At 33.6% G+C, this 18,572-nt stretch overlaps 1 protein-coding gene and 1 long non-coding RNA gene across 3 annotated transcripts in view; one reads left to right on the top strand and one right to left on the bottom strand.

Annotated features, from left to right (window-relative positions):
• Nucleotides 1-354: 354 nt before the first annotated feature.
• LOC127876367 (uncharacterized) lies at nucleotides 355-4,965 on the bottom strand. The gene is made up of 4 exons (XR_008047839.1): nucleotides 4,837-4,965; nucleotides 4,428-4,509; nucleotides 2,174-2,352; nucleotides 355-1,503 (listed from the first exon to the last, which is right to left on the bottom strand). It is a non-coding gene; the product is annotated as an uncharacterized LOC127876367 (long non-coding RNA).
• A 4,981-nt stretch (nucleotides 4,966-9,946) lies between these two features.
• Nucleotides 9,947-18,572, top strand: part of LOC127876364 (ectonucleoside triphosphate diphosphohydrolase 3-like) — a 29,759-nt gene continuing 21,133 nt past the window's right edge. Inside the window, exons 1-2 of one of the 2 annotated variants that reach the window (XM_052421541.1) lie at nucleotides 9,947-10,059; nucleotides 16,821-17,153. In XM_052421541.1, coding sequence (XP_052277501.1) covers nucleotides 16,826-17,153 — 328 coding nt within the window. In that variant the 5' untranslated portion in view covers nucleotides 9,947-10,059; nucleotides 16,821-16,825. Of the gene's footprint in view, nucleotides 10,060-12,911; nucleotides 12,979-16,820; nucleotides 17,154-18,572 lie in introns of those variants that run through there. The other variant, XM_052421542.1, reaches the window with a different exon arrangement.

Below are 18,572 nucleotides of genomic sequence, written 5' to 3'. Positions count from 1 at the left end.
GCCACATTTATTTTCCTAACTTCGTGAAACTTGGTCAAAAGATTTGTCCCAATAATATCTTGTTATCTCAGCTGAGCGACTTTGGGCTTTTCAGGCCCTCTTGTTTACTTTTGACCTTGAATGATGACCTTGACCTTTCACCACTCAAAATGAGCAGCTCCATGAGATACACATGCATGCCAAATATGAAGTTGCTATCTTCAATATTGCAAAAGTTATCAAACTTTAACCAAGGTTAAAGTTTTTGGACAGAATGACAGACAGACAGGCCAAAAACAATATACCCCCGATCATTCGAGGGGGGGGGGAGAGGTCATAAAAACAACTAAATGTTATAATCATTAATATGTTTATAAAATTACTAAACAAATTGCACCAGTCAATAACAGGTTTAACATAAATAATAGTTTTTAGGGTAACTAAAGACTGTATTCTATAACAAAGCATCATATCAAGGATGTCTTTCAGTACATGAATGATAACATTTAGCAAAAATATGTAATTGTTCATTTACCAAGCTTCTAATATGACAATAATATCCATGTTTATATACTCTACACTCTCTATAATTTTATAAACATACATTTAAAAGCCTTCGTGTTAATGTCACTTTGAGAATTCTCAGTACTAATCTCCAATACCCATTAGAGCCAATGGTCAGTTTGCAAAGAAAAATCACTTGAAAAAAAAACGTTAATAGGAAGAAATACCTTCTTTTCTGCAGCTCGGATAATTATGAAGAATATTTAATTACACTTTCTTTCGCAAACATTATATCCCGTTATTGGATGTTTACTGGAACTAAAGCATGAGGAAGCAAAAACTGATATTTGGGCGTGTAATATAGCTCTTCTTATTTGGAAAATATAAAATTTACGGCAATATATCACTTTAAATATTTTTATCACATGCCATACCCTGTTCCCCATGTAATATTACCATTACAAATATTTTTATCTTACACATGTGATATATACTTTTTAAGCGTTTTCATTGGCTTAGATTTCGTTTGATTGACCAATCTAATTTTGTTATTTTGCTGAAATGCTGTTGCAACATCAAATGACATCACGAAATGTAAACAACATTCAGGATTTATCATTATGTTTGCGTAAATATTTGTTTGCTCATTTAAAAAACATGTGATAAAAAAGATATGACACTTGTTGGCATTTCATAAAAGGCGAGCTTACTAACACAATTCCTGGATGATATAATAAAATATGGTATGATATGGCAACTCGTGCCAGATCCTATATATAACAATCACTTTACGACATTTTCAACTGAACAGTTCGATCAGCTGCTGCCTCTTATTGACTGCTGCTCTCTTTACTGGTGCGTTGTTTGTAACCTCAGGATCCATCATGTCAAAAACTTCTACCTCTATCAGCGGAATGAATAATTCCAAGCACAGGTTGAGCAGGCGCATGCAAATTTTTGCTGTTCCACAGCACTCGTTTGGCTTGGAAAGTCAGGCATCCACCAGTGCAATGCAGGCATCTAAACAAATATCACAAGTCTTTCTTTAACATAGCACTTAGTCTAAAAGATTGTCCTCCTTCTTGAAAAATCGTCAACAATTTTCTACATTTTAATTGACTAAATCATGCTGTTTCCACTGAGGTTTATTTGATGTCAATATAAAGTTATTCTGTATGTTCATTTAAAAAAATTATCAATAGCCTATGAAACACGTTATTTGTGTTCTGTATTAGTTAAGAGGATAAAAAGAGGACAAGCCAAAGTATATTTAAGAGTTCAAATAAAATGTTCAGATATTGCTGTCAATTGATCTATTTTGTGAATTAATGCAACACGTTATCTTAAAGCCACTGCTATCAAACACCGAAGTATCATATGTAGCATTCTGCAATCTTTACATCAGCATCAATGAACCATGAAGAAGAGTTAATGTTTTACTTCAGACAATTTTTCAAGATATAACTGATAGCTGCATTTGCTTAAGCATTAAAGAATAGAAGCTTGATTACACAGTGCTCATGGTGTCAATTATTGGTAGTTAATGTTATTATTGCATGTACATACAATAATCATTATTTTATGTCAAAGATGATAAGCAGTACACTAGTTCACTCTGTTATGGTATTCCTCAGCTTTATTATCAAATTTATTATAAGGTGATGAATCATAAAACTGCATTTACATTTACCTCATGTTGGCATCAATGACAGCCCCTCAGTAATGTTAATTAACCCTTTCCTGCACACATCAGCTTCTTCAGATTCAGCTGGTTTTATAATTAGAATTACAGTTCCGTCTACTGCTCCAACTACATTTTGCAGCCAACATTTCTGCTTCAAAAGCATAAAAGCTGGTTCTTGAGGAAATCTGAAAATATCAATACAATTTTATTCAACTAAGTATAACAATTGGAAATAAGACAAGGGCTGTTTGTAAAACATGCATGCCCCCCATATGGGCTGTCAGTTGTAGTGGCAGCCATTGTGTGAATATGTTTTTTTGCCCTGTGACCTTGACCTTTGACCTAGTGACCTGAAAATCAATAGGGGTCATCTGCGAGTCATGATCAATGTACCTATGAAGTTTGAGGATCCTAGGCGTAAGCTTTCTTGAGTTATCATCTGGAAACCATTTTACTGTGTCAAGCCACCGTGACCTTGACCTTTGACCCAGTGACCTGAAAGTCAATAGGGGTCATCTGCAAGTCATGATCAATGTACCAATGAAGTTTCATTATCCTAGGCATAAGCGTTCTTGAGTTATCATCCGGAAACCATTTTACTATTTCGGGTCACTGTGACCTTGACATTTGACCTAGTGACCTGAAAATCAATAAGGGGTCATCTGCGAGTCATGATCAATGTACCTATGAAGTTTCATGATCATAGGCATAAGCGTTCTTGAGTTATCATCCGGAAACCATTTTTCTATTTCGGGTCACTGTGACCTTGACATTTGACCTAGTCAGGCTTCCTGAAAAGTCCCAAACAGTGCCTGTCAACCGGACAGGCTGATGGAAAAGTAAGCCTGTCTGAACAAAAAATCACCTGACCGAACAGCGTGAGTTTATAACTGAAGAATTAAGTAAAGTTTAACTCGTATTTATTGCAATGTGCAGCCTGTGTATAAGTATTGGACAACTATAAGTAATTGATTTTGGAACATACTAACATCAAATCATCATGTGATTCTTATGCAAATGTAACACACTGTAATTTTAAAATATGGAATTCATTCAATATAATATGTAATTATGTAGTCAACTTGTACAAAATATACTCTTATATATTCTCCGTACAATATCAATCTTTTACAAAACTATCTGTTTTATATTATCAAAAATAAAATGATAATGGCATTATGCGATATTACACTGATATAAGCACATTTCCGTGTTATTTCATGCGTTCCGACGATACATAAAGTAAAACATTGCTTATATATGATGATGACAACTTCAAATTTGACAATATCAATCATTTGTATAAGCATTTTTTTCATGTGTAGTTTTTTTAAACAACCTTTGTAATTTGATAGATGGTAATATGTCGGAACAATGAGATTGACGTTTTCCAAAAACAAAAACAAAGGGAGAGTACTCTTAAGAACTAGTAAAGCGTTAGTGTTCTTAATGACAAAAAGGCTCGAAATTCACGAAAAGAGTGATTCCAATTGGGTTTAATCGTTCTTTTGGCAAGTATTAGAGTTTTCGGTATTTAGTCATATTTTGTTTGGCCTGTCACAAGGACCGGCAATATTAGAAACTTCGCCAGACCGTAAAGAATTTTGCCTGACAAGACTGGCGGTATGGCCTTTTTAGGAAGCCTGCCTAGTGACCTGAAAATCAATAGGGGTAAACTGCGAGTCATGTTCAATGTACCTATGAAGTTTCATGATCCTAGGCATAAGCGTTATTGAGTTATCATCCGGAAACAATCTGGTGGACGGACGGACGGACCGACATGTGAAAACAATATACCCCCTCTTCTTCTAAGGGGGGCATAATAAATATAATGAAATGGACATTAACCCAATTTTGTTTATACAACAAAAGATTATTCTAAATATTAAAGCTCTAACATGGAAGTTAATTCGAAATCTTTTAGTATTAGCCTAGGTAAAGATCTAAAATCTGGGGGCCTCGGGTTACCGGACCACCGTTAGTGTCGAGGCCTGAATAGCGTAGTTAAGTATTGTTCAATTAAAACTTGTTGAAGGTCACAATATACTAAAAGATTTCCTTAACAAATTCAATGTAAAAGCAATAACTTCAACAAAAAATAAAGTCAAACTTTTGCGCGTAGAGACCCCCATAACCATACCTTTTCTTAAAGAGCATTCCAAGACGAATTGATTTAAACAATAAAAAATATAGATCATGTGGTATGTAAAAAAGAACTCCACGCGAATCAACCTTCACTGTTTTATGGCCATCTTTTTACCGGTTTTATATCTCAAGTTGATGATGGTTTCCCGCCAACGCCTTTTGGTAAACAGCCTTTCTGGTACTATACTGTCTCCAACCTAAAGCAAAACAGTGATTTTCTAGTATGCAGCAATGTTTTCCTTACCACATGCACACAGACATGTTCAATAATAAAGTCATGGCAAGTGCCCATAAAGAGAATTGTGTCTTCAAATAAATGGCGATTTTGTTTTTAGAGGGTATAGCATTGAACACCAAAAGTATTTAGTATACTGTAACCTGAAGTATTACATGTTCAACAGTCATTAGCGGGTGGGGTAAATCAGTCTTCATTTATTTACATCGATAAATACACGCTGGCAGTTATAGAATGAGTAAACATAAATAATGTATTAAGAAACACCAGAATTTTAGATAAAACTTACTTATTATCATAAGATTTCATTTATACAGTATTAAAACATTCATCGTTAAAATGTTATGCTAAAACCAAGGCATATGTTGTCAAATGCTATGTCAACAAAGGGGAACTACTCTATACGTTTTGGGGTTAAATTCTACGTATTTGCCATTTGAAAATCAATGCAATTTAGCAATGATAAAGGTGTCAAACAAAGGTTTCTTTGCCCTATTTACTATCAAAACTGACAGCAAATATTGCATCGGCAATGAATGACGAGTCGGTGCGTCCAATTCATAAATCAGCAATCCAACAATGAAATATATAAATAGTTTCCGAGTGAAATCGATATATATCGCTTACTTTTTCTTAAGGGTTGCTGCTGTCTTCAAAACGCGTTAAATCGGCTAACGTCCTCGTAAACGTTGAATGCGTTCAACAAAAGCGGCCATATTTGAGTACTGCTTTATAACTTGAGACAGGTAGAACGCTTGCTCAATTATTTCTGCTCAAACTCAAAGATGAGTCTGACTCAGTACTCAAAAACGTTTCGTGATCACCAACTTGAGCAAGGTGTTTACACTCATCTCACAAGTTGAGCAAAATCTCAAAGTTGAGTCAAAATATCGACTTAAGTATGTTCGTGATACTAGGCCATGATCATGGTAGCATGAATCAATGATTTTTTTTAAACATAATTAATTGGTGGAAAACGCTTACATGATTAATCTTAAAGTTATAAGAAGGTATTTTTGTTTGTTTTAATGGATTTCTTCGAAAAATATATTTTTATGAATTTTTTGGCAGCAAGGGGTTACGAACTTTACAATAATTCAATTGATTTTCTAACAAAAAAATATTTATACTTATATTGTTTGTTCTTGAAAATGTTTCTACTCTATTCACTAAAAAGGCCACTTTTGATCAATGCATACATAATCATTTTTACTTTTTTCAACAAGCATTTAGCCTCTTTTCCTTTTTATTTAGCCACAAGTTCTTTTCAGCCACTGAAGAGTTATGTTGCCTTTTTTTTACTAAATGAAAACATTTTCCATACTTTGAGACATAGTATTACATATTTTATGTCTAAATAACAACCAAAGACTTATACATTAAGATATAAAGTACTTCCATACAAACATGACAATTCTAGGCGGGAAACCTAGCAAACCTGATTTGCTCATATCTTCCTATTAATCTGTTATATGTGTCTTGAATAATTTTATCGGAAAATATTAAATGTTTGTTATATCTTTTAAAGAATTAAATAAAGTGATATTGCTGTTGACGAATAAAACCAACGTACTGATTAAAAGGGAATATATTTTCTAAACATTTTGCATTATATATTTAATGCGAAATCTTTGTCTAAATGTTTTTCAAACTATATATAATATTGGCCACTTGTATAAAAAACACATTTATGTAAGAGAAGTTTCAAGATAAAAATAAGTAATATAAGTTTTATCAGATATTGGTCATAATTTCCAAAATAATTGAGTGACCAAGCTATGCGAATTGATATAACTATCGGATAGAAGGATAAACTGAAATATGATTTATTTTTCTATATTTTATGCACTTAAGTTGAGCCTTAAGGCGTACGTATAACAGTTATAGACAGTGTTCCTCACACAATTCAAGGAAATATGACTTGTTATTCATTTGTGTAATGGTATACAGATATTTTGTGGTCGAATATTTGAGGACAACATTAGAAACGAAAACTTTTCAGCTGAAATGTTTCAATTGATTACGGAAATTACCGATCGTCGGTTTCCGAAAAACAATATGTCGCGGTTTCCGAAAAACACGATGGTTGCGCACTAAGATGTTGGTGTTTGTGACTATTACTGGTTGATAAATTAATGATTTTGTATTCTCATTTGATACACTGGTGATTTCAAGGCTGATAAACTTGAAATATGAAAGCTATTCTGTTGTTTTGCATATGTCTGTCGATAGATCTGTCAAATTGATAATTTCCGTAACCACTCGTTAAATTGTAGCAGACACAAGTCTAAATCAAAATTCTTATCCTTTACACAAATACTCTACCACTTTCGTGCTAAATACTAATACATGAATGATTTGAAAGTAATATTTTATTGTTTTCAGCCAGGAACACTGTCTATGACCGCGAAAAAAATCATAACAAACATTTTGGTTTACGAAATTCTATTCAAAATTGCTTGCTTGCGGCATGGCATTGAATGTTCTGCAAGATAATTTGTCGAATTTCTTTATTGGCTGATTTCGGACTGTTCAATCCAATCAGAAAAGAGCTTTAAAACGTTATTTAGAACCATGTTAAGCGAGATAATATAGTACCACTTTTTGTTCACTGCCAATATCTGACAAGTTGCCTCCCTTGTTGGTTCATGCTTATAATGATGTAATTGTCAGCTAAGCAATGCTGTTGATTGCATATATGTCAAGTGTAAAATTGCAATAATATAAAATAAAACTGACTTTTCGAACCTAAATAATGCAAGAACTTAGTATTGATGCATTTGCTACATGAAGGAGATCAATCACATTTAAGCCAACCTGTACATGTTGAGTAAATTAAGCATACAATAAGCTTGACTTGACTTTACAGATTTGAATATCAGTGAAAGCCCTGTCCAAAATATTACGGAATCCGGATAGTGCCATCTATAATCTCGCCCTTCTTTCATCAAGAGCGACACTAGACACACGAAGCGATACTTGATATTTTTCTTGACAGTCGCGGCGACGCACGATATTTTTCTTGACAGTCGCGGCGACGCACGATATTTTTCTTGACAGTCGCGGCGACGCACGATATATTTAACACGATATATCGCTCTTGTGTATGTAGCCCAAAAGGCGATATATCGTGTTAAATATATCGTGCGTCGCCGCGACTGTCGCGAAAAATATCGTGCGACGCCGCGACTGTACAAAAAATTAAGTATCGCTTTGTGCGTCTAGTGTCGCGTTTAAAGGGCGGCACTAGACACACGAAGCGATACACGATATTTTACGCGACAGTCGCGGAAACGCACGATATGTTATTCTTCAAATATCGCCCATGTTATCCGAATCTCGTGTATCGCGGTCTAATTTCAGACCGCGACACTAGACACACGAAGCGATACTACATGTATCGCCTGTCTACTGTCAGGTTTTTTAAACGGTGTTACAGTAATTTTTAACCTTTTATTATTAATACTGCTGCCATCGACACACTTATACAAAAATATTTCGGGATCCGGATAGTGCCATCTATAATCTAGCCCTTCTTTCAATATTATTTTATTTATTTTATTTATTTTATTTATTATTTTATTTTATCGTTAAAATATGTTAACGTTTACGTTTTATTTTACGTCAATATGAAGGCTATGATTGAAGGGAAATGTACACTTCCTGAAAATAGTAGTAAAATATTCACATATGTATTTTCGTATGGTTCATACATGTTTTTTGCTTATTATTTTAGACATCTTTGAACTGGTTGTATTTAATAACATATTAAAACTGTTTTAAAACTGGACTGTCTGTTATGTATGCGTTTTGCTAAAATATAGCAGAGATTCAATCGGTACCAGAACACACCCGTATTCTCAGTTCCATCTAAATTAGCTCGAATTCGAAACCACTTCAAAAATCCACGCTGGGTCGTAAAGCTGATTTGTAATAATTAATTGAACTTAAAAGTTGATGTAAACTTGTTTCGCGATAAATTTCAAACCCGACCTTAAAATACCCGTTCCGACAAACGATACGCGACCCGACCCAAAAACATTTACTACCCGTTACATCCCACGAAGAAAGCATACAACAAGACTAAAGTGACTCGCTAAAACTGTGTTTGCGAGAGTACCATCCTCAGGATATAATTACCACTTTGGTGTTCAACTTAATTACAAACGATGTTTTTGTGTTGAATAAAAATGCATCAATATTATTCCATAATTAATTAAATAATTATAATGCATTGTGAAGACATTTTTGCTTGGAAATGCAAATATCATTGAATGACAAAATTTAGATGTTTGCGTACCATGCAAATCGCTGTTTTTCTTCTTTTTTATTTTTGCTTTATTTTAAGAATGTTACGGTTTCTTACTGTAAACTGTTTGTCGGTCACATCTCAACTAGTTATATATTTGAAAATTTACCGAAACAAATGTAGTTCCGTTCAATGAGTATGCTTGTTTTTTGCAGATCTTACAATGTATTAAGGAAAATTAACATATCATGTTTAGTTCAAGTCATTGTAAGGGCTCAAAGTTGTTATTAATTGTTTACTTTGCAGTTATATACAACCGCGACCAATAAATGGTTAAACTACTTTTAAAGGACTTACTCACAGATATCCGAAATGACTAAATGTATAATGTATTGACACATGTAAGATAAGGGAGCGAAAACGCACTCATACTGGAAATACTATTTCGTCTTTGAATAATCAGCATTCGAAATCGATAAAACTATAAATCGTTACAAACGCGAAACGATTGAATACTTTGGAATGTTAAGTTAGGTTCGTTAAATTGTGAATAATCAGCATTTGAAATCGATAAAACTATCAATCGTTTCAAACGCGAAACGATTGAATACTTTGGAATGTTAAGTTAGGGTCGTTAAATTGTGATATAACACCTGAATCAGTTATTGAAAGTGTCATGTGCTTTCAATCACTATTGAGCACGGACAGCCAAGTGGTTAATGACTCTGTTACGAGTCTCAATGGTTCTAACTGTATTCCGTTTTTACTGTCTTAAATTATAATATATATAGTTTTATATATTTTTTATTACAATAGAGCTATACAGTTCCGATGTTAAAAACCAATTTATGAACATTTACTGACACGCATAGACGTCGCGCTCAGTACTGGCGTCAAGTCTAGGAAAAAGCTGGGAGGGTTATTAAAAAATCTCCCACAGTATTTACATGTTTTTAAACAAATCCATAATGTATACATCGATGGAAAGAGTTAAAACAAACCTAATTGAAAATGTTATTATAAAATGGGAAAAATGAAACTGTTGGGTTAATAAAGAGATGTTTTTTAGAAATGACGCAGAAAAAAATGCGTGTAAGGCGTAAAAAATATCTACAACGAAATGATTTCAAAACGAAACAGCGTCCGTCTGTATACCGATTTTACCCGGGAAAATAGACGTTACCGACGTTACGTCATTTCTCTTTAGCGTGATATGAAAAACAACGGTAACGCAGAAAGATTTTGTTCAAATAAGAAAAACAGGTAATATTTTTTTGTTTTATATTTATTTGATATATTAGAAGTATGTACGAGCGGATAACTTATTTGCGACGCACGATATTTTTCTTGACAGTCGCGGCGACGCACGATATTTTTCTTTACAGTCGCGGCGACGCACGATATATTTAACACGATATATCGCCCTTGTGTATGTAGCCCAAAAGGCGATATATCGTGTTAAATATATCGTGCGTCGCCGCGACTGTCGCGAAAAATATCGTGCGTCGCCGCGAGAGTCAAGAAAAATATCGTGCGTCGCCGCGACTGTCAAAAGATTAAGTATCGCTTTGTGCATCTATTGTCGCGTTTAAAGGGCGGCACTAGACACACGAAGCGATACACGATATTTTACGCGACAGTCGCGGCAACGCACGATATGTTATTCTTCAAATATCGCCCATGTTATCCGAATCTCGTGTATCGCGGTCTAATTTCAGACCGCGACACTAGACACACGAAGCGATACTACATGTATCGCCTGTCCACTGTCAGGTTTTTTAAACGGTGTTACAGTAATTTTTAACCATTTATTATTAATACTGCTGCCATCGACACACTTATACAAAAATATTACGTAATCCGGATAGTTCCATCTATAATCTCGCCCTTCTTTCAATACTAATATTGGTTGGTCTTTGTCTCTCTTCTGCACATATTTCAGAAACAAAGAGTAAATAAACATATTCATAATATTAAAAATGTATGCATATTTTCTGGAAATAGGTTTGTATTCAGAAATTGAACATTTTGTATAGCTTCCAACTTGACACAAAAAGGAATAACTGCTCATGATGCAATGTGTGTTTGCATGAAGTACTATCCATCGTCTTTATCATGATTTTATAATAAATGTTTCGACAGAAGGCATATAAGCTAAACCTCAATAGTATGTCATACGAATTTATAGCAAAATATAACGCGAACGTTATTTTATCGTAAAAATATGTTAACGTTTACGTTTTATTTTACGTCAATATGAAGGCTATGATTGAAGGGAAATGTACACTTCCTGAAAATAGTAGTAAAATATTCACATATGTATTTTCGTATGGTTCATACATGTTTTTTGCTTATTATTTTAGACATCTTTGAACTGGTTGTATTTAATAACATATTAAAACCGTTTTAAAACTGGACTGTCTGTTATGTATGCGTTTTGCTAAAATATAGCAGAGATTCAATCGGTACCAGAACACACCCGTATTCTCAGTTCCATCTAAATTAGCTCGAATTCGGAACCACTTCAAAAATCCACGCTGGGTCGTAAAGTTGATTTGTAATAATTAATTGAACTTAAAAGTTGATGTAAACTTGTTTCGCGATCAATTTTTAACCCGACCTTAAAATACCCGTTCCGACAAACGATACGCGACCCGACCCAAAAACATTTACTACCCGTTACATCCCACGAAGAAAGCATACAACAAGACTAAAGTGACTCGCTATAACTGTGTTTGCGAGAGTACCATCCTCAGGATATAATTACCACTTTGGTGTTCAACTTAATTACAAACGATGTTTTTGTGTTGAATAAAAATGCATCAATATTATTCCATAATTAATTAAATAATTATAATGCATTGTGAAGATATTTTTGCTAGGAAATGCAAATATCATTGAATGACAAAATTTAGATGTTTGCGTACTGTACAAAGCATGGGATATCGCGAATGAAAAAAAACATGTGTTTAATCAGTTTTTTTTTCATGCAAATCGCTGTTTTTCTTCTTTTTTATTTTTGCTTTATTTTAAGAATGTTACGGTTTCTTACTGTAAACTGTTTGTCGGTCACATCTCAACTAGTTATATATTTGAAAATTTACCGAAACAAATGTAGTTCCGTTCAATGAGTATGCTTGTTTTTTGCAGTTCTTACAATGTATTAAGGAAAATTAACATATAATGTTTAGTTTAAGTCATTGTTAGGGCTCAACGTTGTTATTAATTGTTAACTTTGCAGTTACTGTATATACAACAGCGACCAATAAATGGTTAAACTACTTTTAAAGGACTTACTCACAGATATCCGAAATTACTAAATGTACTATGTATTGACAGATGTAAGATAAGGGAGCGAACACGCACTCATACTGGAAATACTATTTCGTCTTTGAATAATCAGCATTCGAAATCGATAAAACTATAAATCGTTACAAACGCGAAACGATTGAATACTTTGGAATGTTAAGTTAGGTCGTTAAATTGTGAATAATCAGCATTTGAAATCGATAAAACTATCAATCGTTACAAACGCGAAACGATTGAATACTTTGGAATGTTAAGTTAGGTTCGTTAAATTGTGATATAACACCTGAATCAGTTATTGAAAGTGTCATGTGCTTTCAATCACTATTGAGCACGGACAGCCAAGTGGTAAATGACTCTGTTATGAGTCTCAATGGTTCTCACTGTATTCCGTTTTTACTGTCTTAAATTATAATATATATAGTTTTATATATTTGTTATTACAATAGAGCTATACAGTTCCGATGTTAAAAACCAATTTATGAACATTTACTGACACGCATAGACGTCGCGCTCAGTACTGGCGTCAAGTCTAGGAAAAAGCTGGGAGGGTTATTAAAAAATCTCCCACAGTATTAACATTTTTTTTAACAAATCCATAATGTATACATCGATGGAAAGAGTTAAAACAAACCTAATTGAAAATGTTATTATAAAATGGGAAAAAGAAACTGTTGGGTTAATAAAGAGATGTTTTTTAGAAATGACGCAGAAAAAAATGCGTGTAAGGCGTAAAAAATATCTACAACGAAATGATTTCAAAACGAAACAGCGTCCGTCTGTATACCGTTTTTACCCGGGAAAATATACGTCTCTTTAGCGTGATATGAAAAACAACGGTAACGCAGAAAGAATTTGTTCAAATAAGAAAAACAGGTAATATTTTTTGTTTTATATTTATTTGATATATTAGAAGTATGTACGAGCGGATAAGTTATTTGCTGATTAATCATATTTCATATATTTTAAAAGTTCTTGAACAGCTGAAACCGATGATATGGTTCCTTTGTGAATTGAACGTGCGTAAATTATGTTATTATTTCTTGGAAAATGTCAAGCCGTCATGTAATGGGCGTTCAAAAATTTAAAACCTTTTCCGGGTACAAAATTCAAGCATATATATCCATTCGAAAGGAATGAATGATTCAAAATTAATAAGCAGTGGTGAAAAGTTATTTTTTCAATGGAAATATCTATATATGCTGTATAAGGTAATTAATTAAGTATTTGTTGATAGATCTAGTTGACCGCCGAAAATGTCTAGCCACCGAGTAATGCTGGCATTTTTTATGTTTGAGATATTGTCGTTAAAAATGAATTGCGTGTTTTTTTTCCAATCCAAGGCCCTTTTATAGTCAACGCGTTAGAATAAATAAATTCTGTTTCATAGGATGTAAACGTACACGAAAAACTGAAATAAAAATTATGTAACTGTCTAGAACTTTTTCGGTAATGTACATGTATTATTAAGTTGTGTGAATTATTTCTATTATGTTATGTCATGTCTTTCTTATAATTATGTTGATGTTAATAAGCAACAAAATGCTGTTTCAGTATGAAGCCTCGTGTAGTTCTTCACAGAACATACATTAATTTCATAACACTTTTATATGATACTTTTTTGTAAATTGTTACATTAACTTTTTAAATTTGCACGAGACTGATATAAATGGATAAGTTGTTGTATTTCAGTGCGTCTAGACCACCGTTACTAATCAAGACAGTGCAGATAATCAAGATAATTAAGAATTGTGTCGTGTTCTAAGAAAACTGGGAATAATTCATGTGCGTAAAGAGTCGTCCCAGATAAGCCTGTGCACAGGCTGATCAGGGACGACACATTCCGCCTTAACTTGATTTCCGGTGAGGAGGGACTTCATTGAAACTAAAAATACCACAAAAGCGGAAAGTGTCGTCTCTGATTAGCCTGTGCGTACTGCAAGGCTAATCTGGGACGACACTTAACGCACATGCATTAAGCCAAGTTTTCTCAGAACGCGGCTCATATGATCTCACGACATAGTGTTTTCCTCGCATAGTTGTTACAAACATTACACTTCCATTTATAAAATCCCTTTAATAACTTAAGACAAATAGTCAATTAAACAGTAATTGTAAATATATAAAGGATGTTTCAGTTTAATAAGAAATCTAGTTGTTCTGCAACATGTCTCCAAAACAATATTTATCTCGTCGAAAAGATTAATAAACTCTGCGTGTTTTGATATGTAAGCTTTCACATTCGGAAGAATAACTGCCACATAACAATACAAATAATCAAGAGTCAACGGCTAAAAGAAAACCCATAACGTCAGCATTCATTTTCCGCATTTTTGACGTTACGTAACTTTACGCCAGTACTGAGCGCGACGTAATAACGAGTCATTTTAGTAAATGTAACCTTGATAACACGTTCTAACTGAAATCGTTTCCGACATAGCATGTTAGTTCTTTGGTCGTGCAATCAATAAAACCTCTTGAAATTAAAATCCACATATTTTCGAGCTGAACAAAAATGTGAAAGATAATTTACAAAATATAATGAACAGAGAGTGCGTTTCAAAATTCCTCGGAGTAACACTGAACTTGCACATGCTGACTATAAGTGTCCCATGAGAGGTTTTTTTCTCATTGTATGTCTTTAACACTCTGTGCAAAATACTCTGCCCATGAAAAGTTTATTAAATAACTTTATGATGAATAAATAAAACCACAACGTCGTGTAATCATATCATCCAACCCGTTCGCGGAAACCATTTATCACATTGGCCTATAAGATAATATTTACCGGTAAAGGGTTTTATTAAATAACAACAACACGTTTTAAAGATGGCACTCAGAAAACAATATGTTAAGAAACCGAGACAACAACGATGATTGTTTTGGAAACTGTGCAAATAGCATCCTAGTAACATAAATTATTTGAAAACGACAAGTAAGCTTCAGGCTATAAAAGGCCGTGTGAGCAACGAGCTCCAATCCAATACGTGACGTGATATAAGCGGATCTCAAATAGTCCCGGGGGGGGGGAATGGGTATGATAAATGTCATTCTTGTATATAAATAGTTATCAATCAGTAGCAAGAAAGACGCAGAAACTTGACTGTTTTTATCTGTTGCTTGATCGACCAAGATGAAACTGTGACGTCATATATGAACATACGTCATATATTAAGTGACGAAATCGTAACATAATCTAAAAGTGCCAGGAAAAGTGCAGTTACTGCAAATGATTCTGAAAATTGTGTCGGAATTAGACGACTATCAAAATAACCGACTTTAATACGCTACATGTGTACACGGAATTATACTCTGCCATTGTGACATCTTGGAAAATAATAAGTTTTTGTAGAAAATTTTGATTATGTGTGGAATCATGAAATCGTTATCACAGGCTTTGAAAGTAAAATAAGATAACATATTTAATTCCCGGTTATACCTTAAAACGCTCTTTATTATATATTAAAACAACATAACTATTTGTGTCAAAATCTATCAAAACAACATAACTATTTGTGTCAAAATCCTTAATGTGATTTAATTTTAAATCTTAAATTGTTTAAAGGCGCGTCATTGTATGACGCGGTCAACTTGTACAATATTTTTCCGCGACGTCGCACGTTCACGCTTCACCGACGTCATACATTTTTAAAAGAAACTTACTTTGATTTGCGAGGTCCGCTTAATGGGGAACACCATATTCGATATTTATAATATGTATTATCTATGAATTAAAATGCTATGTAATAAATATTGTATAAGATATTAAGATATAGCGAAATTAAAATATTATTAAGAATTTCGATATTTATTGAAAATGTTTCAAATTGTCATTTATAAAACCTTTTATTCTAATGAGTGTATGGTATTATATTATACTTTGAATAGCATATCTGTTAGACTATAATCTAATTATTCATTTTAATTGTATTGTTAATTTCATTTATTGTAGAGAATCGTCAATGTTAGTCGTCAATGCTTATTGTCATTGCTTGTCGTCAAGATAGATCGGAAATAAAAGTACGAAACAAATTGAGACGCATTCTTGATTATTCCTACGGCGTCCTCGCAACAATTTGCATAATTCAAGAAGTATACTGTATTGCTATGATAGAGATTAAAATTCTAGTATGAAATGTGTCCACTTTATCAACTTCTAGTACTGAAATGGGTCCAGTTTATCAAAATTCTTGTATTGAAATGGGTCCTCTTTCTCAATGGTATTGTACACAAATGGGTCTGCTTTTTAAAAAATCTTGTTTCAAAATGGGTCTAGACGCATACTTTGATTTTCATAAAAGGAACAGTTACTTAATAGTTACAAATGGACTTTGAAGTTTTGTTAACATTATTGAAAAGGATTAATAAAAAGCAAGCAAATTGATTATTTGGGAAAATCTTCAATATTTAAGGACAATCAACTACGTTGAAACTAAATATAGCCCACTTTCAATCAACTGAAAATATTCAGTCTAACGGACATACAGACAAAAACTATCTTTCCTTAAATACTGTGTTGCCTACATGAATATTTCTATTGTAAATATATTAAATTGAAAACTGACATTTTTGCGGAGATATAAAACTTTAGCGGAAGAACTTACTTTTAAAATTGATAAACCATTTTGTTGAAAAATGTACTAACATTTTGTATTGTATACATAATTTTCAATTGTATCTGTATTAATCATAATAAAAACACTGAACATAATTTTTAGCCAAAATGTTCGCGTTGATGTGGATACTTCTTGGGACGCTTTGGTGTGTCGCGTGTTTGCCGGTGAGCCCTAACAGGGAGTATGGTATCCTCTTGGACGCCGGAAGTAGCAGCACGAAGGTCCGGGTATACGGCTGGCATTATGCGCCGATGCAGATGCAGGTTCCCGTTTTTGTGGAAGTTTACTCTGCGACAATCTCACCGGGGATTGACGCGTTGATGACGGTACGCAGCGGCATGTTTGACGACTTCGTCAAGATCTTGGAGGGCTTAAAGGGGCATATACCGTCTGATCGCTGGTCGGAGACGTCCATATACCTGATGGCAACGGCAGGTAAGGAGACGTCCATATACCTTATGGCAACGGCAGGTAAACCAACATGGAATGCAATAGCACCACACAATCACTAAGATAATACCAATCAAAAACTCGTTCAATATATATGTTCTTGTCTTTTTTTTTAAATATGTAGACACTCAATAAATTTACTTTAAAAGGAAATAAAGGGTACTAAGACATTTAGCTCTAAATCTTTTTAATTTCCTTGAAGAAAAAAACAAAACTAGTACGAATGTTAAGTATATTGTCTGATAAACTTTCGTATTTCAAAACAAATGCAATATACGTCTTATAAATTATGTTTTTAACCAACTGCGAAATAAATCAATAGTGTCTTTCGATATTTTGTATTCGATATATTAGAATATAGAAGCATTCAATTAAATGCTTGAATTATGCTACTTAATTCCAGATTAATATTTGTAAATAATACATTTTTGGGGTAAGGCAATAAACAGTTGTTGTATCGGTCGGCTTATTTTTTCCGTTTAATTAGTTTCTATGATACACATATATTGCCTACTGGGTTTTTTCGTGAAGAAGAAGCGGATATATTCACCCGTTAAGCCACCTTTTAAATGAATACGCCATTGAGGCTCTACAGTGTTTGCGCTTCCCTCTGTTTTTTTGTTTCAAGATCGTAGACGTCGGGATACAAAAGTTATTGAAGGAAAACCGTCCACATATCTGTTGTCTACTTACATGACGTTCGAGAAATTTGAGGTGCAAATATCATTTTCTCTTATTATTGACGCACGTGTACAGTAAAATATATATAATATACGATTCTTTCAATTTCCCGATGCTGTTTCATCTCTTATGAACAATTAAGTGCCCTTAACATAGTTTAATCCCTTTTTGGAACTGACCTCCTTTCAAGCACATTTTGGGACCTGACTTCTAAATCACAAACAGCTCTTTAAAAAGAGTTAAAGAGCTTGACAAGAAATAACTACCCATATTTTATAAAGTTTATATGTGTACTTCAATATTATATTTGTATAGCATGTTATGTGGTGCAATACCGGTATAAGTATTTTCTTACTAACGTTATTTACTGTAGAATTATAATCATGCTATACGAAAAACCTTCCGACCAACTGAATCACTTTCCCGATTTTCAAGATGATGGGTTGTGGGATGGCTCAATTACGAAAACATTTTTACATAGAAAAGGGCTGTTTGTCATTTGGTAGTAAGGTTCCCAAAAAGTGCTTAAAAGGAAGTCAGTTCCAAAACGGGGGGGGGGGCGTGGTTAGGTACTAGAAATGAAACAGGGAAAATTAGATAATCGTGATTGTTTTTATATATTTTACTTTACACGTGCGTAAAACTGTGTATTATAAGAGAAAAGTATATGTATACATCCGAATTCTCGAACGAAGACAACCGATTTGGCGACGGTGTTCCTTC

Source organism: Dreissena polymorpha, chromosome 4 (genome assembly GCF_020536995.1).
Source record: "Dreissena polymorpha isolate Duluth1 chromosome 4, UMN_Dpol_1.0, whole genome shotgun sequence".
Classification (NCBI taxonomy): domain Eukaryota; kingdom Metazoa; phylum Mollusca; class Bivalvia; order Myida; family Dreissenidae; genus Dreissena; species Dreissena polymorpha.
Note: the sequence above shows the minus strand (reverse complement) of the source record. Positions and strands in the feature narration are given on the sequence as shown.